The sequence below is a fragment of the Canis lupus genome, chromosome 23, assembly GCF_048164855.1.
Source record: "Canis lupus baileyi chromosome 23, mCanLup2.hap1, whole genome shotgun sequence".
NCBI classification, from domain to species: Eukaryota; Metazoa; Chordata; class Mammalia; order Carnivora; family Canidae; genus Canis; species Canis lupus.
Window position 1 is genome coordinate 45,346,142 of NC_132860.1, and position 26,287 is coordinate 45,372,428.

The 26,287-nt window shown below is 40.3% G+C and overlaps 1 protein-coding gene across 1 annotated transcript in view; it reads left to right on the forward strand.

The window, feature by feature from the left end:
• The window catches only part of C23H11orf97 (chromosome 23 C11orf97 homolog), a 19,166-nt gene extending 597 nt beyond the window's left edge, over positions 1–18,569 (forward strand). The window contains exons 2-4 of the mRNA XM_072795065.1: positions 4,160–4,264; positions 14,077–14,202; positions 18,278–18,569. Coding sequence (XP_072651166.1) covers positions 4,160–4,264; positions 14,077–14,202; positions 18,278–18,282 — 236 coding nt within the window. The 3' untranslated portion in view covers positions 18,283–18,569. The remainder of the gene's footprint in view (positions 1–4,159; positions 4,265–14,076; positions 14,203–18,277) is intronic.
• Positions 18,570–26,287: the final 7,718 nt, after the last annotated feature.

Below are 26,287 nucleotides of genomic sequence, written 5' to 3' on the forward strand. Positions count from 1 at the left end.
CCATGGACTTCTACTCCACAGCCCTTGTGCTCTACAGGTTTACAGTAGGTGCTAAGGAATGATGATGGGGAAAGTAATAGGCCAGAGAGGAACTGCTCGCAGTTTCCAGCCCTCCTGATTGCCTCCCTAGAGAGCAGCCTGGCGCTGAGTGGCTCCCTCTGTGCTCAGCGGACCCCAGGAGGGAGGGCGGGTGGGGCTGAAGCGGCTCAGCTCCCCCGCCTCAGGGGGCCACACGGCCTGCTCCCCGGACACCTCCTTAAGGAGCCGCAGAACCAGTGTCTCCTAGAGAAAGGGCCTCTTCCCTCAGCATCAGCCCCAGTAGGACTAGGATACCTCCTTCCGTTCATTGTTTTCAAGTATGCAGAGGCCTTACTTAGAGAAACTAAATCCAGGATATTGAAGTATTGGGCATTTTTAAGTACGTCCTTAATCCGACTTAAAATTCTGTCTGGGAATTTTTCCATTAAAGATGTTAAAAAAGAAAGGTTCTTTAGCCCTGTGGAGTCCTGTGGGAGTCAAAGGTGGGATTAATCGTTCACTCATCAAGTCAACAAATACTGAGTCTTTACTACCTGCCAGATATTGGGCAAGTTGCAGAGAAGTGATGAATTAAGGCAGGTGTCCACACTTTCAGGAACTCAGAAAATCACGTTTGGCACATACAGCATTCTTGCCTGGGTCTCCCAGGGAACCTCCTTTTAGGGCCTCAGCCTGAGTAGAGCCAAGCTATTCACACACACATGAAGTACCTGTTTGATTTTTTTAAAAAAATTTTTTTTCAAAAAGTCTCCAGTCGCTCTGTAGCTTCTATTCCTTAATCATAGATCTGGTCTGAAATACACATAGGTGAAATGTGGTCCTTTCCCAGTAAAACATTCTTAAATTGTATGGAGGTGGCTCTTTGAATAGCCACCAAATCTTCATAGACTTTAGGATCATCTTTAAAATACTTTGTAGCACTCTCACCAGGCTGGCTAGCCCTTTCCAACATTCTCCAGTTTATTATGTGGCTGAATTCAGTATTCTAGGCATGATCAGGTTAGGATAGTGTGGGAGGACTATAATCTCCCTCGATCTGAACATTCTACTTCTATTAAATGGACCCAGTATCAATTAGCTGTTTTGGCAGGTACATTATATTAATAACACATATAACAAATGCAGTCTGTGACACCCTTAGTTTCTCTTTCCTCTGCTGTCCAATTGAAAACATTTGATCCAGGCTTTTTCTTCTTTTCTTTTCTTTTTTTTTTAAGATTTTGTTTTTATTTATTCATGAGAAACAGACAGAGAGAGAGAAAGCGAGAGCAGCAGAGGGAGAAGCAGACTCCATGCAGGAAGCCCGACGCGGGACTCAATCCCCGGTCTCCAGGATCAGGCCCCAGGCCAAAGGTGGCGCTAAACCACTGAGTCACCCGGGCTGCCCAATCCAGGCTTTTCTTTTATTTATGTGGTTAATTTGTTTAATCTTAAATACAAGTCATTATATTTATCCCCGCCAATACCATTCTATGAATTTTAGCACTTCCTTCCAGGAGCAGGCCTTTGCATCCTGAGTTTGCCATTCAGCAAGTTTGTGCCATCCTCACATTTGGTGAGTTTACTGGCAGTCCCTCCCTATATCCAAGTTAGCAAATTATGTGGTGGTTGCAAGAGTTCCAAGGAGAGTCTCTAGAAGTCCCTGACCTGTCAATCAGCATCTTTGGTGAGGGCATTCTGTCTCCTACAAATACACTTTATCAAATGCCTTGCTGAAATGCAGGTACATTGTGGCTACAACATCTTCCTAATCTAGCTAGTTTAGTATAACTTGGGTTTGGGGGAGTCAGGTAGGCATGGCTTTTAATTTTTATGACTATTTTTGTGTTTCCTGATTTACTTTCTTAACTATATGATAGAAATAATTATACCTGCTCATAGAGTGATTTTGCGACAGAGAAATAATATATGTAAGATGCTAATTATATATGCATGGTAGCATTCAATAAATTATAACAATTATTATTATCTCTTAACAAAAGAAAGCAGTTTAGTTTAGAGTAATATTGTCCTTAGTAGTCCTTAACACTTAGTGATCACTGCTCCTCGTCGTCTGTACTCACAAGCCATCTGTTGACTCAAAATGTTGGTGAGGATTAACATCAAGCTGCTATGTTAGAGTTTGTAGAATTTCTTTCTCTCTTTCTTGCTTTCTTGCTTGCTTGCTTGCTTCCTTCCTTCCTTCCCTCCCTCCCTCTAGGAAGAGTATTTGCCTATACTAAGCTCTTTACTACTCCAATTTCTCATAGTTCCTCAAAACCTTTAGTGATTTCCTCTGTAAATTCTTGTAGCAGCAGGGCTGAAATTCATCAAGGGACTTGAACTTAGAGCAGGTGATCTCTTCTGGTCTATTCATCTATTACAGGATTTTCTTCCTTCTTAGCCATGTTTCCTAAACCCTTTTCTGCCTTAAGATCATGATTTAGCCAAAAAAAAAGTTTATTTTTATTTTTTAAAAAGATTTTATTTATTTATTCATGACAGAGAGAGAGAGGCAGAGACACAGGCAGAGGGAGAAGCAGGCTCCATGCAGGGAGCCTGATGTGGGACTCCCTGTGGGACTCCCGCTAAAACCGCTGAGCCACCTGGGCTGCCCACCAAAAAAAGTTGAAACCAAAGTTAAGCTTGAGTAATGCTAACCTCCATCCACATTCAAATGACTCCTAACTTTTGCAGGAAAAAATTAGATGCAGAAAGTATATCTAATTCTACCTTGTTTGTGTCTGTGGGTGTGTGAGTCTTCATGACTAGGAATGACCCATGGCCATAGCCAGAGGCAGCAGGTCTCTTATCCCATTTGGACCAGTCTGTACATGAATCAAATATATTCACTTGTGATTCTTTATTGGTTAGTCTGGAAAAGATGAGGTACCTGCCATTGTGAGTTTAAATTCCTATCTGAAATAGCTAAAGTATTTGGTTGATTAGGTTTCCCATGGTTTCTTGCCTTGAGCTTTTGAGTATTAAGACTATCACTACTCGTTCCCTGACGTTCACAAGGCTGCACTGGCATTCATCACAAGAAGAGTCTACTTTAACAACAGGGAGTTCTTCTTGAACACACATTTGGTCTATTACTATGCCAGATTCTCTTCTAGGACTCTGATGAACGGAACAGACAACATCCCTGCCCTATGGTATTTACAGTCTGGTAAGGAAAAAAGGAAGACATATATTCAACTAATAGTTACACAAATGATGTCATATAAAGCAAATGAAGCCATATACAAATTGCAATAAAAGAAATGAGAGAAGAGAGGAGAGTACTATATGAAAAAGTAACAAGGAACATTGCAAGATTGTAGAGTCAGGGAAAGTTTCCCCAAAGAACTGACATGTAAGCCTAGACTTAAATTATGAATAGAAGTTACCTGGGGAAAAATATTAGGGGAAAGGCAGTTCAGGCAGAAAATTGAACGTACATAGGCTGTGATGTGGGAAATTGACAGAAGGGCCACGTTGGAGCCCAGAGAGCAAGAGAGAGGGCCTGACAGGAGAGGCTAGGAAGACAGTGTCACATGGCACAGAGCTTGGAGATGGAGACCGAGCAGAAGAAATATTGTTAAGGTACTTAGAACAAATAAGCCAATCCTTCACAAAGCAGTGATGTCCTATAGGGCCAGGTTTAGAGGCCAGGAAAAAGTCATTGTCTATAAGTGATTCACTACTGCAATTCAGGTTTATCTCTCAAAATGGTGATTAAATAACGCTGAGGTTGTTCTGTGTTATGTAGCTGGATTGTAGGCCCTGTGTGCATATCTGTCTTATTCATTGCTTGACTTCTGCCCCTAGCCAAATGCCTGGTCCAAGGTAAGTAGATCTTTAATAAGGATTTATTGAATAAATGAGTTTCTTTGAAACTAATGAAGGAAACTCTAAATATTTAGAGGTATTTAGAATTTATCATGGAAGTTCAGGAATTATGTGAAAGTGTAAAGTCTCAAAAGAACCAAAAATTACAGTGGAAGGGATTTTTCCAAAATAGAGTCGCAGGGTGGATCATCTGCTGTTTGTACATAAGGATGTGTCTTTTTAAGAAATAGTTACTCATGTAGGTATAATGGCTAGAAAATTCAGCATAATTTGTCATAAGTAACCAATTTTATTAATATCTTTATAGGGAAGAAATTCTTGTATTCTGAGCCACATAAGAGAATTAAGGAAGTACTAGAAGAAGAACTTTATATTAAAAGAGATGAGTGCCACATTAAAAATCCACCTGCAGGTAATCTCAGTGACAAATGAAGTATATGTCTGAAATGAATATGAAATTACCTATTTGATGGTAGTGTGATTATTTTATTTATTACAAAACCGCAACTATCAAAAGAAAAATGGACCCTTGGGAAATTCTTGAGCTGATTTTATAATTATTTTGCCTGTGTCCAAATAAGCTTATATTTATAAAAAAAAAAAAACAAGCCAGGTATCAGTATCTACATTGCTATCCCACATTTTTAGTCGAGTTATTTGTATTTAGTGAGAAGTAGAATTTTGTCCAGAAAAGCACAATAACTTCTTCAATCTTTATCAATATAGGGGTGAATAATAGCAGTGGTTCCCAAAGTTTAGATTTCATTAGAATTCCCTCAGAACCTGTTAAAAGCAGATAGCTGGGACCCATCCCCAGAGTAACTGGCTTGGGAGTTCTTGAGTGGGGGGTTGACAATTTGCATTTCTACCAAGTTCCCAGTTGATATTCAGGCTGATGGTCTCGGGACCCAATTTGAAAATCACTGACCCAGAAGAATCAAAGTTATTTACATAGATCAAATCATCCAAGGATTTTATTGCATATACACATAGTTTATGGGTTGATTATATGGCCTAGGCATTGATGTTCATTTGAGGTAAGATTACTCTAGAAGCCCAGAATCCCTGAGATTTTTTTTTTTTTTTTAAGAGTAGGTTCCACACCCACTGTGGAGCTCAGCTTCAGGCTTGACCTCACAACCCTGAGACCAACACCCAAGCTGAAGTCAAAAGTTGGATGCTTAACCAACTGAGCCACTCAGGCACCCTCCTCACAGATGTTATTTTGCAACTACTAGATCCCCTTGTTTTCACAATTCCTTCTTAATGATTACAAGGCACACATGCTTTTCAAATCATCAGGTTTTTATTGGAAAGCTCTTGGGCACCAGCATTCCTGAAGAAAGAAAAGAACTGTAACATGTGACTCCTGCATTCCGGGAACTTCACACTTTCTCAGGAGGACTGTTGAATCCCCAGCAGCTAGGACCCAGATTCTCTAGGGATTCCTAAAAGAAGATGCTGCATGCACAGAGGTGCATTTTTTCCGACTCTATGACCTATATGCCCACACTCCATTGCAAAACCAGCCATGCAAATACGTGTTAGGCCTTCTGTATTGCCCATTCTTCCAAAAGGAGAGACTGAAAAAATGGCCAATTCTGTTCATACTGTGTCTGGAAGGAATCTATGAAGTTTATTTTGAACTCTATGAGTGGATGCAGAATGACCCACTGAATTGTTTCTCCAAACCCCACCCATATGTACTATTTCCCTAGTGGCTAAAATAATTTTTAAGTCTTATATTATTCTGTTCTGGGTTGCTTTCATTTATACACTTATGAATTTATAATTTATATACTATTATATGATGTATTATTCTTACTGGATATGTTTGATTGTGAGACAATCTAAGTGATTATAAAAATCCATTTTTCTAAGCAATCCTTTCAACTATCCTTTGTATAAAATGGAAATGCTTGGGCTGCATTTTTATAACATCCACCAGAGGTCGCACAGAGGTGCTCTTTTAGCCTAGAAAATCCTTTAAAATTCAGACTAGGTTCTGTAAGGTTAAGTTTTAAAGGGGCTTTACTTATGGAAAACAAACTACTAATTTTCTTTCTCTTTCCATTCTTAAAAAAAAAAAAAAATTCAAAGGGCCGGAAGCCCTGTGTCCTTGGCCCCAACAGGGAACTAGCACCTAGAGATCCATGCTTCCTGCTTAGTCTCAGGGTGTTGGCAGCTCTGGGCCAGCCACTAAAACCTTCCACATAGGATTTTCAGTGACATACTCCTTGAAATATGTGATGAAAGCTTGGGCTTCTCTTTATGGAGAACACAGCTTGTCACAAACACACAGAATTCTGCATAAAATGTTTAGGGACTTGTATGGCTCTGATGGCAGCTCTTCCTAAATATTAAAAGTACACTAGACCTATTGGCACCATTCCTCCACTTCTTGTTTACTCCTTCCCCCATTGTAAGTAGAGTTTTGTTTCCATGAGTCCAGGGAAACTGTTCTTTTGCAGATGGTAAATGGCGTTCCCCTTAAAGATCGAATCCAATGATCTTGAAAGTCTCATACAATCCAGAAACTCCTCAAACTCAACTGCTCTGCAGCATCTACATAATTGTTTACTCCTTCCTTTTTTTTTTAAAAAAAAGATTTTATTTATTTATTCATGAGAGACACAGAGAGAGAGAGAGAGAGACACAGGCAGAGGGAGAAGCAGGCTCCCTGCAGGGAGCCTGATGTGGGACTTGATTCTGGGACACCAGGATCATGCCCTGAGCCAAAGGCAGACACTCAACCGCTGAGCCACTCAGGCGTCCCTACTCCTTCCCTTTGAAAACACTTTGTCAGCTTAGCTTCCAGATCATCATGCTCCTGGTTTTGCTGGTACTAGTGTTTGTTGTCTTTGCTAACTCTCCCTCCTTCTCACCTCTTAACTTTGGGGAGCTCAGTCACAGGCCCTCCTCTCCATCTATAGTTACTCCCTGAGTGATCACATGTAGCCCTGTTGTGCTAATGACCCCAAAATCTATACTCTGGCCTCTGCTTTTCCCCTCAAATACCAAAAGCCTACTTACTGTCTTATCTGGATGTCTGCTAGGCCTCTTAAACTTAACATGTTCAGAACAGAACTCTTATTTTGTACCACTCTTCAACAGCTCTTCCCCATCTCAGGAAATGGCATCACCATTCATTCCGTTGCTTATGCCCAAACACCTTTAAGTCAAATTGCCAAAGTTCACATCTAGTCCCTCAGCTAATCCTGTCGAATCTATATTGGAAATACATCCTAAATCCCCCCAACTGCCACCTTGTCCAAACCCCCATCATCTCTTGCAAGCTCAGAAATGGCATCCTCTAGCAGCTTCTACTGCCAACCTGATGATCCATTCTCTGCACAGAATCCAAAGGGATCTCTTACAACATAAATCAATGTACACACCTCCATGTTCAAAATCCTCAGATGGCTCTTAATGATTCTTAGTCTAGATTTCAGTCCCATCCTATGGTCTGCTCACCTTTCTGAACTCAGCTCCTATACTTTCCTACCTCACTTTAGCCACACAAGTTTTCTTGATGTTATGGAACATGCCAAACCCATTTTCACCTCAGAACCTTTCTACTTCCCCTAGACCATCACATGTCTTTCTCCCTCTTCCTTCAAGTTTCAGCCCAACATCACCTTCTCAGAAGGAACATTTCTACCAGGTTAAAGTCGAAACTACCCACTCCCCTAATTACTTCTAATCTTTTATACCACCTTCTTCTATCTGCTTTTTTTTTTTATCACTACCTGAAATTATATATTTGTCTGTATACTTCTTTATTGACTATCTGTCCATGAGAACATAAGCTACATGCGGGCAGGGACTTGATTTTGCTTACTACAAATTCTCATGAAAGCCATGTGATATAGGTATTATGATCCCCATTTTATGGATGAGTAAACTGAAATTTTAAGAGGTTTCTACTGTCCAAGGTTATGCAGTAAGTAAGTGGCAGAACCGGATTCCAAACTCAGGTCTGACCCCAAATCCCATTGGCATTCTACACACTATAGTATTTCCAGTCATGTGTTATAATGAAGTCCTTTAAGTCCTGTTCTGGCTGGCTTGAGATTTCTGTACCACTTGACATAATTGATGGTTCTTTCCTTAAACTTTGTTTTTCTCTCAAATTCCTTGACATTAAAATGTCCTTCTTCTCTTCTCTGGATATTTCTTCTCATCCACATTTGAGAACCTCTTTTCACTCACACTCATCCCCAAATATTGATGTTTACCAGGGTATTACCCACAGTCTTCTAATCTTGTTCTATTGGCTCTCCCTGGATCATATCAGCTATTCACATGGTTTCTGCCACTACCTCATTGTGATGTGTCTGTGTCTGAAGCCTGTGTGTCCAGGCTACGTATCTCATACTGGCTGTCCCACAAGTACTCAAGATCAACATGTCCAAAACGAAACTCGTACTTTTCTTCAACTTATTCCTTTCTGTATATCACCCTCCAAATGCATGACATGGCATAGTATCCAAACCCAAGACCACAGAGCCATCTTCCATACCCACTCCAGATCACCATGTCTTGCATTTAATTAGGTTGTCAGGGGTATCTTAGTTTGGCTCAGGATCCCAAACTATTGTCCCCCATGTCAGGTTCATTTTGCAGACATATTTATTTGTTCTGCACTGTATATTTTAAATATACAAATCAGTTGTCAACATTTAAAAAAATTAGGACTTTTTACATATGAATCTAGATTTCTAGAATATCTTGGGTGAAGGAGGAAGAGAAAGCAAGATGTGACAACCAAGTTGACATTCACACATGGCAGCAGTGACTGGAGTTGGCTTATGCTGCCCTGGCTGGCCTTCTCACTCTGTTACTCATTACACACAAGTTCCCCAGCCAGGTGGAGCAGATCATAAACTATTTATGTTCACACGTCCACTGCAGACTTCGTCCTCTCATGGTGGAAATAGGAAAAAATGTGTTTCTCTGGTATCCGTGTTTCCAACAAGAGTGGAAAAAACTAAAAGAGTAGGAGAGCCAATTATTTCTTACCCCTGACCTGCTTTACTTCCTTATATTACCTGCCTGGCGTCTCTCTCAGACAGAAAGAGAGTGAGTGTATATATATACACCAAGGCCAAGGTATATGCATGCATCCACGCATATTTGTGTAGCAATGTATTAATTAACTGGATTTGTTTGAATTTTTAAATGATCAAGTCCATATTCTCTCACAGCAATCTGATTGATGAAAGTGAGATTTCAGTAAATGTCCAGACTGGACTTTCCCCCAACCATTGATAAAGCACCAAAACACTGGACCCCATAGCCAAGTATGGGTGAACTTGCCAGAGAGCTGACACCATCTATTAAGAGGGGGATTTGTATGAAATTAAGCAACTTAAATTAAAGCACTTTTCTTTGTGCTGAACTAATGATGACAATCATGGAAGAGCCCAGAAGCAGTGGACTTCAGTTCTTCCTATGCTTTTCCTGTTTCCTCTGGTTGAATGAAAGTGGCATAAGATCAAAGTTTTCTTTTCCTTGGGTTTCTTGAAATAAGTAAAAAGTCTAAGATTCATTAATTAGATTTTCTGGATGTTTAACAGAGCAAACATTACATTTCTTCTGGGATATTTTTGTTTGGGTGGCAATAGGGGGACTCAGGAAAAAGAGTTGTTGGTCTTCTGGGACCTTCAGCTAAATGAGCTATCCTACCTGTTCTGGTGGCTGTGTTGTGACAGTGGTTAATTAGAACTATGAAGACACTGACATGGCCAAGATGTTCCAGGTGGTTGGTGCCCAATGCTTGGATTTAGAGAATGGCATCAGTGACCACAGGAAAAATGGGCTGTGAGTCCCTAAGCCCATTCTTCTGGATTTGGATTCCTTCCCAGCTCCTAATACAGAGATAGGTGGGCTCCGTGAGACACTGGAGGCGGGCTGAGGGGTAGGGGTGAGTGGAGGGTGTCTATATACATCTACAGTGATGGTGGTAATAATAATAAGTATTATTATTAATTTTTTTCAGTTTTTACAGATTATCTCTCCCAATCCTTGCAATGACCCTGCACTCTTATTCTTCTTATTTTGCAGATCTGGAAGCTAAGGCTCAGGGAGGTATAGTGATTCCCCTTTGTCACACAGAGCAATAGGCTTCTCAGAAGCTGGTGTCTTTGCTTTTAGCTTATACTGTGTCTTTGAAAACATAAGCTTATGTTTTCTGACAGGGAAAAAAGATTTGAAGTTGTATTGGTAGCAAATAGTATTCTCTTCAGTAGAAGAAAGGTTGTCACAATCTTTTCCAGGTTCTGCCTCATTTTAGGTTCAAACTGGAGGTAGAATGGGCTTCAGAGGATGACACATTCCCATCAGATAAGAACAGGGTCTGGGATCTACTCAGAAAGGCTCTCATCATCCTGATGAACAAATGCCTTTTCTGACCAAATCTTCTGTCAGATGAGAATGGGATTTGGGGCAATTTATGGAATTTTTTAGATAAGTAAGAATTTAGCTACCATCATCATTCACATATTCTTAGTGATTCCCTAAAGATTTTCCCCTCCTTATAATTTTTTTAAAAAGAGAGATAAGCTTGTGAGACATGCATTATCAGACTATTGCTTTCTTTTCTTTTTCTTTCTTTTTTTTTAAGGATTTTATTACTTATTTGACAGAGAGAGAGAGAGAGAGAGCACCAGCAGGGTAAGCGGCAGACAGAGAGAGAAACAGACAGGGAGCCTGATGCAGGACTCGATCCCAGGACCCTGGGATCATGTCCTGAGCCAAAGGCAGATACTTAATGGACTGAGCCACCCAGGTGCCCCAGACTATTGCTTTCATTTTACCGTTTATCTTGAAATTATTTCTACATTTCTAAGAACTTCTGTAGATGACTCTGTGGAAATAAATTAATGTTCTTTTTTTAAGATTTTTATTTTTTTTTATTCACGAGAGACACACAGAGAGAGGCCGAGACACAGGCAGAGGGAGAGGCAGGCTCCCTGTGGGGAGCCTGATGAGGGACTCAATCCCAGGACCCCGGGATCATGACCTGAGCCAAAGGCAGACACTCAACCACTGAGTCACCCAGGTGCCCCTAAATTCATGTTCTAATTTAATGTTTTCAAATTGCAAGGGCTTTTATACTTTTCTAGCTTAAACCTGCAGAGATTCTAGTAATCATGAAAAATTTGATTAGTAAAATTTATTAGTTTTCTCTCATACAACATTTTCTTTTTCAATGAATTTCAAAAGTGTCCTGCCAAATCCATTACATTGTGTCTCTATGTCCTGAATGCATAAAAACTTAATTTTGAATCTGGTTTATTTATTACATTTAGTACCAATTTAGAAAACATCACTCAGCAAGTATGGGTAGGTTTGCTATTCATTAATCCATTCAACAAAAATATTTGGTGTACCTACAATAAAAAAGGAATTTAGTAGACACCAAAGGCATGTCAAGAAAATTACAGAGCCTAGAAGTCACCAAAGATAAATTTAAATTACTTACATTTTTCTTCCTGTGGTCAAATCTCTGGCCATGTTTACACAAAGGAAGCATGGATGATATAGCTCCAAACTAGCTTTTCAAACTCTGAGGTTCATTTCTCATAGCCAGAGACAGCTGAAGGGAACAAAAATATTTTTGAAGGGTGAGCTTACCTTCCCTGAAAGACCAGGCCAGGTCCCCCTGGCTAAAATTTCTAGCATAAAGTCATGGTTTTGTAACTTTAACATTCAGGATAAAGACACACCTAGAAAGGCTGCTGAGTAGAAGGGGTTGGAGGCCGAGAAGCAAAGAGAGAAGACTCTCCAGAAGATTCTGAGCTTCCAGAGGGGATTTGATCCCTCTTGTGCCTGCTGCCCTTTCCTTTCCAGGCTATGTGCCAACACTGTGGTTTCCCTGGCTCTCTCCCCTCCTTGTCTTTCTTCCTCCTCCTGGAATGCACATGCCCAGAGCCGAGGGATTTGGCTTTCTCTTTGAAGAAGGTGCTTCAGAGGCCATTTGTGCTTCTTTCCAGACCTCTTTTTCTCCAGTTGAACATATCACCTTCTGTAACTTCATCACCCAAACATCCTATCAAATCAAAGTAATGCTGGTTTCTTCAGCTGCTCTATTCTTGAGTACAGTAAATACGCATACATACCTTTTGATTTTTTTCACATGTTTCTGAGCATCTGCATTTATATTTGAGGTATTTTCCCTATTAAGTTGTAAACTTCTATGATGCATTTGAAAGAGCACAGCTTGATTAGATCAGTGTGATTTTTTCCTTTCTGATTGGATTTGGTTTTTCTACAGAGTTCTGCCTCCTGATTTCAAACTATTTTCCATTTGCCAGAACTTCTCTCAATTTGGAACAAATCCAAACCTGTTTCCTCGGTCTCTTACTTGGTGTTGTACACCAAGAGGCATGCAATAAATACCTGTGGACTCCTAAGTCTGAGCGGCTATTATCCACAGGTTGGAGAGCAGCTGTTTCTGTCTCTAGAGAGGATAGAAGAAGAGGAAACTGGCTGGAATGGTGGGGAAAGATTTAGGTTGGATACAAGGAACAGCTTAAACTTTGTCTGCTCTTGGGCATCCTGGGTGGCTCAGCGGTTAAGCGTCTGCCTTCAGCCCAGGGCCTGATCCTGGAGACCCGGGATCGAGTCCCATGTCGGGCTCCCTGCATGGAGCCTGCTTCTCCCTCTGCCTGTGTCTCTGCCTCTCTCTCTATGTCTCTCATGAATAAATAAATTCTTAAAAAAAAAAAAAAAGCTTTGTCAGGTCTTGACAGGAGATTGTGGAGTCTTCCTTGAAGATAGGTTGTTGGGGAGTGGGGAACTAACCCCGCCAGATAGCTTCAGCTACTCCATTCAGGAGTGGAGAGGGAGAGGCAAGTGTTGCCATTCCACCGGTGAGTCAGACCATTGACTATGCCTCCAGAAACGGAATCAGAGTCCGTTCCTTGGACAGGAAACCACTGTCCCTGTAAAAATAATAGCTACCATTTACTGTGTGCAAAACACTTCATATCCATTTCATCCAAATCCTATGATAATTCTTTGAGCTAGATATTATCCCCATTTCAAAGCTGAGGAAACAGAGACACAGTGGGTTAAATAACTTGCCCAAAGCCATACAACTGGCAAGTGGTGAAGCAAAGACTGAACCCCAGATCCCTTTGAACCCAAACACTGCACCCCTCTCACTACATGGTACAGAATCCTTTAGGGAAATATCCGATGTTAGCATGGTAACCAGTAGGCAGTCTCAGATCAGTGGAGAATATTTGGCATTATAATTTGCAGCTTCAGAAATGCTAAAAACGATGTATGGCACTAACCTGAATAATCTTACTTGACTTGGGTCACATTTTCTTTTTTTAAAAAATATTTTTATTCATGAGAGGCACAGAGAGAGAGGCAGAGACACAGAGGGGGAAGCAGGCTCCCTGCAGAGAGCCCGATGGGGAACCCTATCCCAGGACCCCAGGATCTCACTCTGAGCAAAAGGCAGATGCTCAACTTCTGAGCCACCCAGATGCCCCCACAATTTTCTACATAATAGCTTTTCACCAAAAGCTTGTCAGCTGACTCCCAAGAGCTAAGTAAGTACTATTAGGATATGGAGGACGATCCGTACAAATCAAATATCTAAAACAATACTCACTGAATGGTATCAGAATTTAAGACTATAGTTTGCTTTGTATCCATGTGTAGACATCGCCTTCCGAGTATTTATCTATGTTGTTTTCTAGTGAGCTTGTTGTTTCATTCAAGGAGTGATTAAATAGCATCTAGTTCAATCCAGTTCAGTCTTTTAGAAGATTGTTGAATGTATTTGATGAATTGATTTGGCAACTTTTGGTTATATTGTCTTTGGAAATATTTGTACTTCTAAGGAATTAAATCAGAATCAAATAGGGTTAACTGCATGAAGTGTCCATACTAACTAATTTATTTCTGATCCTTTTGTGCTTTGTTACATATGTTTGTTTCTATGTTGACTTTTCAATCTAGAAAATAGATTGAAAAAAATCTAGACCTCATAGCACTATAAGAGGTTTAACTGCCTATGGAATAACTGAATGAATGGAATTGGACAAATGCCAAAGACCCTGGGTGGTTTGATGAATCAAACAAAATAAGCCTCCACCCAAATGACTGAAAAGAATAATCACCCAGTAAATACTTTCTAAAACATTTGGTGCTAAATAGGAATTAAGCTAATAATTGTTATCTTGCTTCTAAAAATATTGACAGTGGCCCTGGAAAGGATTTGGAGCATTAAAAGGAATCTCCCTGTGGGCAACTTGAAGCCAGAACTGCCGAGCAGAAACAGTTTGCTGCCGCAAACCACGTACTATTCGAGGCATGGAGGGCTAAGAAGTAAGATCCTGATACTCTTGATTTCTGCTGAAAGCCTTGAGTGTGCCGATTAGCTCCCAGACCAGGGGTACATGCTTTATTTCAAGTGCTTGGTCAAGATGCAATCTTCTTTTGATTTGCTTCTCTGGAGTTACTTTTAGCTTTAGCCACATTACCTCCTTAGGGAACTCAAACAGTTAACAGTTCAGCAAAGTAAATTACTCCAAGGATACAATAGAAGTTTATGCTCTTTGAGTTACACTCTGGACTCTACTTTTTATGCAAGGAAGCCTTTCTGGCACACAGCCAGCCTGGGTGGGGAGAGAGCTTGCATCGTCCCTTCCCCCCCTTCCCCCCCAGATCTTTGCTTACCAATGGAAACGAGGAAAGGAAGATGAGGGAAGTAAGGAAGAATCAGGCAACTACTTTGCCTGGCTCCCTTAGTTTCTCCCTATTTGAGGTAAAAGGCCACCCACCTGGGCCCAATGCACTGTTCCTCACAGACTTGAAGATGGGAACAAAATATTATTCATTCCTCACTGTCATAACTAGTGTCTGCCAGGAAATTGGTGGCAGGATGTGGAGAAAGTGGGGGTCTTGGCATGGAAGCATAAGCAGTGTCCAGATGCTCTAGGGACCTGACATACGAATCCTTGAAGTAGCTCTACAAGTGGGAGGTTACCCTAGGATGAAAAGCGAGAAGTGGGTAAATATCAAGTGTGGGTAATTTTACCCAAGAAGTGATACATAATAGCAAATGCTTTATTGTACTTATTATTCCAGATTCTTCATGCATAATAATCCCTTTAATCATAACAACAATCACATGAAACAGATACTATTCATTTTATTCTTTTTAATATTTATTTACTTGTTTGTTTATTTATTTGTTTATTTTTTATTCATTCATTCATTCATTCATTCATTCGAGACACACAGAGGCAGAGACATAAAAAGAGGGAGAAGCAGGCTCCTCACAGGGAGCCCTATGTGGGACTTGATACCCCAACCGGGGATCACGCCCAGAGCCTAAGGCAGACACTCAACCACTGAGCTACCCAGGCATCCCTATACAGTTTATTTATAGATCAGGAAACTGAGGTACAGAAAGGCTGAACAATTTACCCAGATGCGTGTTCTGAGATTGGGACCCAGACAGCCAGTCTCCAGTGGCTTTTAACTACTAGATATTATTGCCTCTATGAGCCAAACTGTGCCCGACAGCCGGGGGTGTCTGTTAAGCCTAGAATGAGGTGAGGGCTCCGAAAAAGTGGCACAAAGAAGGGTCTCCTGGCAGGCAGCCTCTAGGATATGAATTCAGTAGGGAGAAAATATAGTCACTAAGAGGCTGAGACACAAAGTCAAAGAAAGAAAAAACAAAACAAAACAAGAACTTATTACTAAAGGGGATTCATGTAGCAAAGAGGAACCAGTATGGAGATTTGGATTCAATAATAAAGTAGTAGCGGCCACCTCTTACCATGTGCCAGGCACAACGTAAGTGTTCCATATAGCTCTGTAATCCACATGATCACATAAAATGAGAGTTTTAATCTCCATTTTCCCAGTGAGGAAACTGAGGCATAGAGACACTACATTACTCAAGATCCTGTGCCTAGGAGGCAGTAAGGCCAGAACTACAAACCTGTGTCTGTCTGACTTCTGAGACGATGATTTAACCCCTGGGTCATCATGGCAGAGAATCCAGTCCCTGGACAAAAAGGGTGGAACCAGTGTTTGTGGTCACTTACCTGGCACAGGGTTGAGGGATGAGGGTTTAGAACGAACTTGGGAGATGACTACACTCAAAATCCACAAAGATAGCAGTGTCCTGAAGTAATGGTTGATTCAACTCAAGTCTGGGCTTCTTGCCCATTGGGGACTGTTTATTTCAACTTTCCACCCAATTTTTCAGGTTCTATTTATAGTGGGTAAATGTATCATTGCAAGAAAACTCACAAAGCAATTCATTGTAAAAATGAATTATTTTTAAATGTCGTATTATAAGACTGGTTTGAAGAACAAATTACTTTTCATTTGAATACATAAAAATCCAGTAGATGACCGAATTCTTCAGGTGGGGACATATAATCTAAAAAACTTTGACCATAATTGCATTATTTTCATCCATACAATTTAGGAGAGGCTTGTTCATTGCTCCCACTCATTTTCACTCATCCACACTAGCAGCCTCTAGGCCTCTATCTACAGCCCCATGTCAAGCACCTTCAATGATCATGTTATAAACATTTTTTTTTTTTTTTGAGAGAGAGACAGAGAATGTACACCCAGCACAGAGCCAATGCAGGGCTCAATCTCACTACCCTGAGATCATGACCTGAGCTGAAATCAAGGTTTGGATGCTCAACTGTCTGAACCATCCAGGTGCTCCAACAGTAATTATGTTACAATATATAACTGCTCTAGTTACATATCTTAGCTTCATTTCTCTTAAGTTATCAGCTGCATTTTGCCATATGCACTCCAACTATCTGCTCTACAAATCACAACTGATCAGTCTACGTGAATCAGATTGATAATGAAGAATTAAACTTTTCTCATTATCAATAAAAAAGGTAGATGCAAGGCACAGATACATTATAGATGAGCAAGGTCCACAGATAATTTTTAAAAATCGATCAAGAGTAATTCATGCACTATCAGAAAATCCATGGAAGCATGAACCATGTCTTTTTCGCTAACCACCATACACTTAGCATGGTACTCAATCACTTTTTGTCCAGAAAGTATATGTTGGCTGCCTACTACATGTTCAGAATCATCTTGCTGCTAATGCACATAAGTCTCTCCCTCCACAAGAGTATACAGTTTTCCCTACTTGAATCTGCTAAATAGAATGCAAACAATAGTGGAAAAAAGCAATGGAACCTATTGATTTTAGTGTGTCAATCATGAAAAGTTGCATATATTTCATATACATCTTAGAACTGATGCTTTCAAAGACAGATTTTCCATGGATTAGAATATTTCCAGGAACTTCTCCCATAAAGTATACTTCCTTTAGATGACTCAGCCAGTCTCAGGGTCATCTTTTTCTTATTCACTTGTGCATTTTTTTTTCTCTTTCTCATGAACAACACAGTCATTGTAGTTGTGACTCTTCCAACATTTAATACACATTATTTAAAGTTTAAATTTAGAATCATGATCATCCAATTTTAGTTCTAAAACATGTTTCTCTTAGAAACTGTGAAGCATCCACAATCTTCATCATACTAACAAGTTTTATTCCTTTTATCATTTCCTTCTTGTTCTGTGGCATATAACAACAACAACTGAAGTTGTCTAGCCCAGTACTTCTCAAGCTTTAATGTGTCTACAAATGACATGGGTATCTTACTAAAATTTGGATTCTGATATAGTAGGTCTGGTGTGGGGTCTGGAATTCTGTGTTTCTTTTTCTTTCTTTTTTTTTTTTTTTAACTTTGTTTACTTGAGAAAGAGCATGTGCATGCATGCATGCTTACACAAGTGAGGGAAGGGCAGAGGGCAGAAGGAGAGAGAATCTCAAGAAGGCTCCCCGCTGAGTATAGAACTCCACACAGGGCTTGCTCTCACAAACCATGAGATCATGACCTGAGCTGAAATCAAGAGTTGGATGCTCAACTGAGCCACCCAGACACCCCTGGTATTCTACTTTTCTAACTAGCTCCCAGGTGATGCCAACGCTACTGGTCAGGACACTACTCTGAGCAACAAGGGTCTGGAAGACTGAGCAGCCAGTCAGGAGTTACCTGGATCACCTGGTTTGGCTTTTATATTTTGCTCTACCAAATGAAGTACTGTTGGGAACATTAAATCAGATTTAGATTAAAATGGGGTTGGGATTAAAGAGCACTTCCCCTGGGGCACCAGGATGGCTCAGTGGTTGAGCATCTGCCTTTGGCTCAGATCCTGATCCCAGGGTCCTGGTATCGAGTCCCGCATTGGATTCCCCACAGGGAGCCTGCTTCTCCTACTGCCTGTGTCTCTGCCTCTCTCTCTGTGTCTCTTATGAATAAATAAATAAAATCTTAAAAAAAAATTAAGAGCATTTCCCTAAAGTAAATACTTACTTATTCACTATTTTCTTTAGGATAAGATGAATACATTTTTCCATTGAGAAGAAACCTCATTCTCCTGATGTCTGCAAATCAGAGAACCCAAGCTTGTTTCACAGTTTAAGATGTGTTAAAAAATGTATATTCTTATTATTGGTATTAATTCTTATGTATAAATTAATCCAGGGAAATAAAAGACTTGGTAAAGTTTGCTAAGCACCTGGAAACAATGAAGAAGAATATCATATGTATTTTTAGCACATTTGGAGTACATTGGGTTTCTAATTCAGCATATTTTATTAAATATGTGAAACATGATAAAACAAAGGCATGTGTATTGAGTCTTTACTTCAAGGTAAGCGTTATAAACCTTAATCCTTCACTATAGTATAGTTATGTTCATCCATTGGAAAAACAAAAAACAAAAAACAATAACAAACAGATGCCTGGCTGGCTCCGTTGGTAGAGCATGCAACGCTTGATCTCAGGGCTAGGAGTTCAAGTCCCATGTTGGGCGTGGAGCCTACTTAATTACTACAACAACAACAACAACAATTTATTTACAAGTTTATTTATTGACAGTGTTCTTACAAATAAATAAATTACTAAATGAATGATGTAAATAAATGAAATGTTCCTAACTCAGAGACAACCATTTTAATGATAGTTTTGGTAGTGTTCAACTTTCCCGAGAATTTGTCCAGTAGATAGAAAGTAGCCAGGAAATTTATGGAGATCTAAAAGAGGATTTTTACTAATACTACTGAGTTAAACAGAGGTTAAGAGGAAGGGGAAAAAATTCTCCCCCATCCTTTGTCAAAAGTAATATTTATGTAGTATAGAAAAGCTGGGAAACAGAAATGTAAAGGAAAAAATATCTAGAATTTGAGTCCCCGAAACAACCATTGATAACATGTTGATACGTTTTTATTCTTTTTTCCTTGCATATGTTTTATTTTACATGTTTGAGATCACTCTGTACAGTATATACATTTATTATCCCTTCTAACATAACATCATACAATTTCCCATCAGTAAAATATAACTTTTTTTTTTGGTTGAAGTAAAGTTGATACACCATGTTACATTAGTTTCAGGTGTACAATATGAGTGATTGCACAACTCTATACATTACGCTAAGCTCACCACAAATGTAGCTACCATCTGTCACCATGCAACAGTGTTACAATACCATTGGCTGTATTTTCTATGCTGTACCTTTCACCCTGTGACTTAGTTATTCCATCACTAGAAACCTGTACCTCTCATTCCTCTTCTTCCATTTGCCCATCCTCCCCACTGGCAACCACTAATTTCTTCCTTGTGTTTACACGCTTATTTTTGCTTTGTTTTTTAGATTCTACATATAAGTGAAATCATACAGTATTTGTCTTTCTCTATTTTACTTAGTATAATGTCCTTTATGTCCATCCATTTTGTCACAATGACAAGATCTCATTCTTTTTTATGACTAGTATTTCATTGTGTACATATACCACATCTTCTTCTTCCGTTCATCTGCCAACGGACACTTAAGTTGCTTTCCTATCTTGGTTATTGTAAATAATGCTGCAATAAACAAGGGGTGTTTCTGGACTCTGAAGAGTTCCATGATAATGATGAGACACCTCTTAATGGATGCTCAGATCTTGCCCTACCATCAATTGCTGGAGGTGCTGCTAAGAGGTCAAAGGGAATGAACGCCTCTTAAAGGATTTTACAGCTCATTGCCAAGTTCCTGACCTTTCAGACCATCAAACCCACTTGCTGCTGGAGGTTGTGAGTGTCCTCTCTGAACCTGGGTACCATGTCTTCTCAAAGCTTTGCCGTGATGCCCCAAATATCAAAAATTGGAATAAAGACAGGATCCAGCCCTGCGGGTGACCTTATTCACTCCACCTGACAAAAAACAAAACAAAACCAAACAAAACCCGGTGGGTTGTTTTTTTTGTTTTGTTTTGTTTTGTTTTTTTGTTTTTTTTTTTTTTGTGGTCAGCAACAGGGTGCGTTTAATAGAGTCTTCAGGCCGACCTCCCCCCACTTCCTGCCCGCCCCCCTCCCCACCGGGCTCATCTGAGGTTTCATTCCACAGATCAGCAGCAGATGAGATGCTTTACATGAGACACAGCACGGCTGATGTTGAAGACGAAGGGGCCCTACTCTTACTTTAACAGTGTAAGGCTTTGGACTTCCCCGGCCACATGCAATAAAGCAAGTTTTATATACGCTCCCCATAAATCTTTTTCTAACATTTTCTTATATAAATTTAAATATTTTACAAAAAAAGGCTTTTCCTCCAAACATAGAAATTTGAGTGAAACATATATTCCCTACCTGTGAACTTGTTTCTTCACTAAAATATAAAGGCTATCTGATATTAAGGGTAAGTGTCTTTTGACTGCTGGAGATGACTGAAGTCTGAATTGCACCGTGGAGAAGGCACTTATGTTTCCCGAGGTCTCCAGTCCCGTTATCGCATTGGGCACTCACAGAGTTGCTGTCCTCCAGAACCTGTACCAAGGCCTCCGAGTGCCCAGTCACTGAGGCAGCTGGGGAAAAATGGTGAGTAAACTTGATTCTAAAATTATGGCATAAAAAATAAAAACAGCACGGACCAGTTCTCAGTCTAGAATCTAGGGTCTAGTGGACCATCCCCTGCCCGGATCCTCTCTCTCCACAGACTTTGGCAGCTGGCAGATGGTAACAGGCTGTGGCAGTATTCAGGAACGGGCTGTCCTGCACACAGACTCCTCTCTCCCTTTCAGCTTCCCGGATGAGCTCCCTAACAGTTGTCTGCTTGCAGCCCTAAGTGAGCGCGAGACACGGCTGCAGGAAGGACGCTCAACTTTCTTGGCCGCGTACAGCGGCACAGTGGGGCTTCGAGCAGCAGCCCCCAGTCCCTCTGGTGCCATTGGAGGCCTGCTGGAGCAGTTTGTCCGTGGTGTTGGACTCCAGGGCACCAGCAGCAGCACCTTATGAAGTACCCAGCCCACAATTTCCTGCTCCTCTCACCTGAGCCCTGAGCGCAATCAAAGCCATGCCTGGACAAGGGGTGCTTCAAGATAGGAGGGAAATCTTCTCACTCCTCCTTCTCCATCATGCACATGGCAGCCCCAAAGCTGAGCAGGGCTAAGGACAGGGTTCTCCAACCCCCAGCTTCCTGACTGGTGACCACCACCCCTCTTGTCATTGCCTTTCACCCACCCTAGTCTTTGTTGGGATTCCCACCAATTCTCAGAACTGTGTGGGGTTTCCCTGGGGCCTTGTGGGGGCTGAGACCTCATGAAAGACTCCCCTCTTCCCATTCTTGTTTCCTGGAGAGGAGGGATCACCTGCACTGAGAATGAGACAGTTTGACACAGATCACAAAATAAAAATCTTTTTGAACAACTAAAAAAAAAAGGGGGGGTAATCTTTTCAAATTAGTGTTTTCTAAAATAGAATTTTACATAATTATATTTTAAAATATGTACTAAATTTTTGCATTTATCACTCTACTCTTTGGACATTTGAGTTTTTCCAGTCTTTCATTTTATACATAACTGTCATAATACTTATTCTTGCCCCCTTAAAAAATTATTTTTTCCAGTATTCTTTTGTTTTCCTTCCTTTTCTAGGCTAAACTCCTTTTAAAACTTTTTTCAGATCGAAAGTTCATTTCTCAGTTTTAATGTAATAAATCAAGTGAAGTCAACAAAGATTTGTTGACTGGGTATGTCCTTTCCCCTACTTAAAAATATTTACACTGTGAAATAGTCAATAATCTCTTAAGTCAAGATCCAAACTTTTCCAGATTTAATATAAAAATTTCCATTCAGCAAATGCACACTAGATATTCTACACATAAACCAATTCCAGCCACCAACGTGTTTACGGAACTCTCTCATCACTGGCTAGTTCAAAAATGGTGTTATGGGCCAGTGGCTAAAACTGGACAGATTACATTTTAAATTAGTCAAGAAATATAATACTCTAAACCACCTGGAGTCAGGGAAAGCATTCACTTTTCTTATAAATCTAACATCTCAACCTTCTAAAAATTCTTGCCATCATCATTTTTGCATGTTTGCTAAGATGCCACACAAAAAGTGTAGTGGGTGGGGAGTATAACTGTTATTCATCTGTTAGAAACGATGTCCTGTTTGCACTTGAACTCCCAGTGTGGTTTTCAAGCTCGTACACAGGGATTTCCTTCCTCACTTCTACTCTCCTGCTGTCCAATAAACAAACTCCCCCTTGTTTCTTCTAAACCCTGAGGCCTGGGCTGGTGCTCTGCTTGAGCCTCCCACTTCCTGATCAGCTGCTAACACCACCAAGGACTAATCATATGATTAGTATGATTATGAGAATCATATGATTCTGCCCTTATTTTACTAGGGGGTCCTGGTTCCTTTTCCTCATTCCTTCCTCATTGCCCCCATTGTGCATCTTCCCAAATGGATTCCTGTACAGAGTTTTTCATGCCAGCATTATGTATAAGAGTGAATAAGTGAAACCATCTAAATGCCAAATACAGGAGATGATTTAAAAAATATTATATGAGGAGTTCCTGGATGGCTCAGTCAGTTAAATGTCTGCCTTCAGCTCAGATCATGGTCTGTGGGTCCTGGGATCAAGCCCCAGGGGTCAGGCTCCCTGTTCAGTGAGGAGTCCCTCTGCTTGCTCTCTCTCAAATAAATAAATAAAATATTTTTAAAAAATAAAAAATTATTACATGATACAGCTGTTTTTTTAATTCAATAAGCATCTTTCTAAATAAAAACTTTTTGAAAACCAAAATTACAAGGACTTTTTTTATATTTTTAAAGATTTTATTTATTCATGAAACAGAGAGAGAGAGACAGAGGCAGAGACATAGGCAGAGGGAGCCCGATGTAGGACTCGATCCCAGGACCCTGGGATCACACCCTGAGCCAAAGGCAGATGCTCAACCACCGAGCCACCCAGGCTTCCCTACAAGGACACTTTTTTAAAGTTATAGAAATGTATAACCATCTTAAATCAATAGCCATTTTAATACTTTTTAAAAGATTTTATTTTTAAGTGATCTCTACATCCAGTGTGGGGCTTAAAGTCACAACCCTGAGATCAAGAGTTGCATGTTCCACCAACTGAGCCAACCAGGCATCCCCATTTTAATACGTGATGAAATATAAATATACTAAGGTCTAATGTCAGAAATTAAAAAAATACGTTTGCAGCTTGCTCACTTTTAGTTTTCATTTTTTATGCTTCTGGCCCAGAAAGTCCTTTGAATTTTCTAAGTTCAGGCTAAAGAAGTTGCTGTAGGATGATTTGATATCATAGGGCTTGCACCCTACTTCCTAATCTGGCCAAGTAGTCATGGCAAAGTATCTGTGAGTCACACAGCTGATAAGATTAGAAGTAGAAAATAAAAAAGCCAAAATGATTGGAAAAACTATTAGTTGCATGAGATGGGACATTTTTTTGAAAGAACTTTTAGTGTTACTTTTAAAGAAGTTTGTCTCCTGGTTTCTCTTATTAACACATTTGTTTTACAAAAATATTTATAGAGATAAAAATCATACAATAGGAAGATTTTTTTTTTTTTAAATAACAATTTTAAAGTATTTTGTAGCCTTCTGTTTGGGGGAGGGTAAGGGTCATCAGGCAGATGACCTCACTAGTGCCTATCGATTGATCAGGTAATTCCAGATTCACTGGTTGATTATTCCAGATATGACTGGTCATATTACTGGGAGGGGCAGAAACTGCAATTAAGTTAGAAGTGAAGTCTTGGTTTGCTATCTGGGACTCAAGAAACAAGTGACTCCACGTTGGGGGTGTTGTTTTTTTGTTTGTTTTTTTAAAAAAAACACCACCACACGAGTACGATGAAGACCTCGTGTGCCACTTCCTCTGACACAACATGAAGCACACAACTTTCTATGAATATCCTTATCAAAAGAGTTGAATGCATTCAAGCCACAGGCAACTTATCTTTAAAGGAAGTAGAGATAAGGGACAAGTTAATTGACACCACTGGGAGGCAGAAGACAAGTCCAGAATGTGCAACGTGGTACAGAATGGTTGGCCCAGTTTCTGTACAAGTCAATTAAATAAGTTTAAATGTTGTGGGGGAGTATTGAGATAAAAGAAGAGATTTATGTTCAGACCTTCTTTACATAACTGATTCAAACAACCCCTGTTTAAAAAGATAATTTTGAGACAATTGAAAAGATTTGATTTTAATTAAAAAATTAATTTTAAAAATTGGACTGTGGTTTATTTTCTTATTTTTTTTAAAAGACTTTATTCATTTATTCATGAGACAGAGAGAGAGAGAATGGCAGAAACACAGGCAGAGGGAGAAGCAGGCTCCATGCAGGGAGCCCAACATGGGACTCGATCCCAAGGCTTCAGGATCAGGCCCCGGGCCGAAGGCCGTGCTAAACCGCTGAGCCACACAGGCTGCCCATGGGCTGTGGTTTAGAAAGGCTAGGGACAATTTTGTCGAATTTGTAGTCTGGTAATAGCATTGTGGTTATGTAAGAAAATGTCTGTATTTTTAAGATGAACGCCGAATTATATAGGAGTGAAATGACATACAGGATTTACTTTAAAATGTATTGGAAATAAAAGAAAGGGGGTTAAAAGAAGCATGTGTGGGCAATCTTAACAATTGTTGAATCTTGAAGGGAATTTGGGGTTCACCCTATTTTTTCTACTTTTATGTTTAGTTTTTCATAATAAGTTGTTTTCAAGTATTTAGATATTAGGAAACATTTATTATGGAGATAGTAGGAAGGCTGAAGAAGTTCTTTCCTTGGTTGTCTTTATTTATTGAAAAACAAAACAAACATGGGGGTTAGAACCATCTCCAGAACACTCAGCTCATAAAGACATTCCTCCAAGAACTGCCCACCACCCTATCCCTGATTCCCTCCCCCTCCCCACCCCCCAGCCCACTGACCACCACCACTCTGGACTGTTTTAGGCCATAGCTAATTTCACCAGGGTGGATATAACCCAAGATGGCTCAGTCGATTCTTGCCGCCAAAGATTTAAAATTGAGATTCAAAATCTGCCCATCAGACTCTGCTGTTGGAGAACTCTGGAACTAGAGAATAGTATATCTTGCCAGTGACCTGGAGAAATACAGACAGCTGGCCTAGGAGGGTGGCGGCAGGGTAGAAAAAGAAGCAGATGCAGAAGTCTGACAGTGTTCCTTGCCCAGAGGGCCAGCTGCACTCCTCCTCTTGGGCTTTATGAAACCCACTTCTCATGTGATAGCAAATCACGTCCAGGTCTTGATCTTCGGGTTGTGAGTTCAAGGCCCATGTCTGGCTCCACATGCACACCTGCAAGGGCTAACCTTGGGTCAGCTAACACTGAGGTTTTAGCTGCTAATGAGTGACAGGTAAAAGCCTGGCAAGTGCTGGTGGTAGAGGATGTCGCTGGAGACTCTCCCTTAGCGGAGGGGGCCTTTGGCCTCATAGAAGGGTTAAGTCCCTCATGACCATTTCAGGAACTTTCTACCTAATAACTGTTTCACATAAACATATTAGCTCTTTTACTATCTTTAATAAAACTCTTTATAAAACAAAGTGGGTCTCGGAGCACCTGGGTGGCTCAGTTGGTTGTGCGACTGACTCTTGATTTCAGCTCAGGTCTTAATCTCAGGGTTGTGAGTTCGAGGCTTGCATCGGGCTCCACACTGGGCATGGAGAGGAGCCTATTTAAAGATAATAAATAGATAAATAAATAAATAAATAAATAAATAAATAAATAAAACTTTAAAGTGGGTCTTTATGAGACTCCATTCTCACATGATAAATTTTGCCCCCTAGTCTGCCTTTTTTCTGGTCTAAAGCTGCCTCTGGTGTGTCACCATAACTGCAACTAAAAGAACCCTTCTGAATACAACTGCTTGTGGTTTTATCTGGCCTAATTACGGTGCCTGCTTGGAGCACATGGGTGGGGGGCTGCTAAACAGCTCCCCTCCGGTTTACAATTCTCCATCTCTGTAACCGAGAGAGACAGTAGAACCTACTGGATGGAGAGACTCATGTCTACCCCCACCC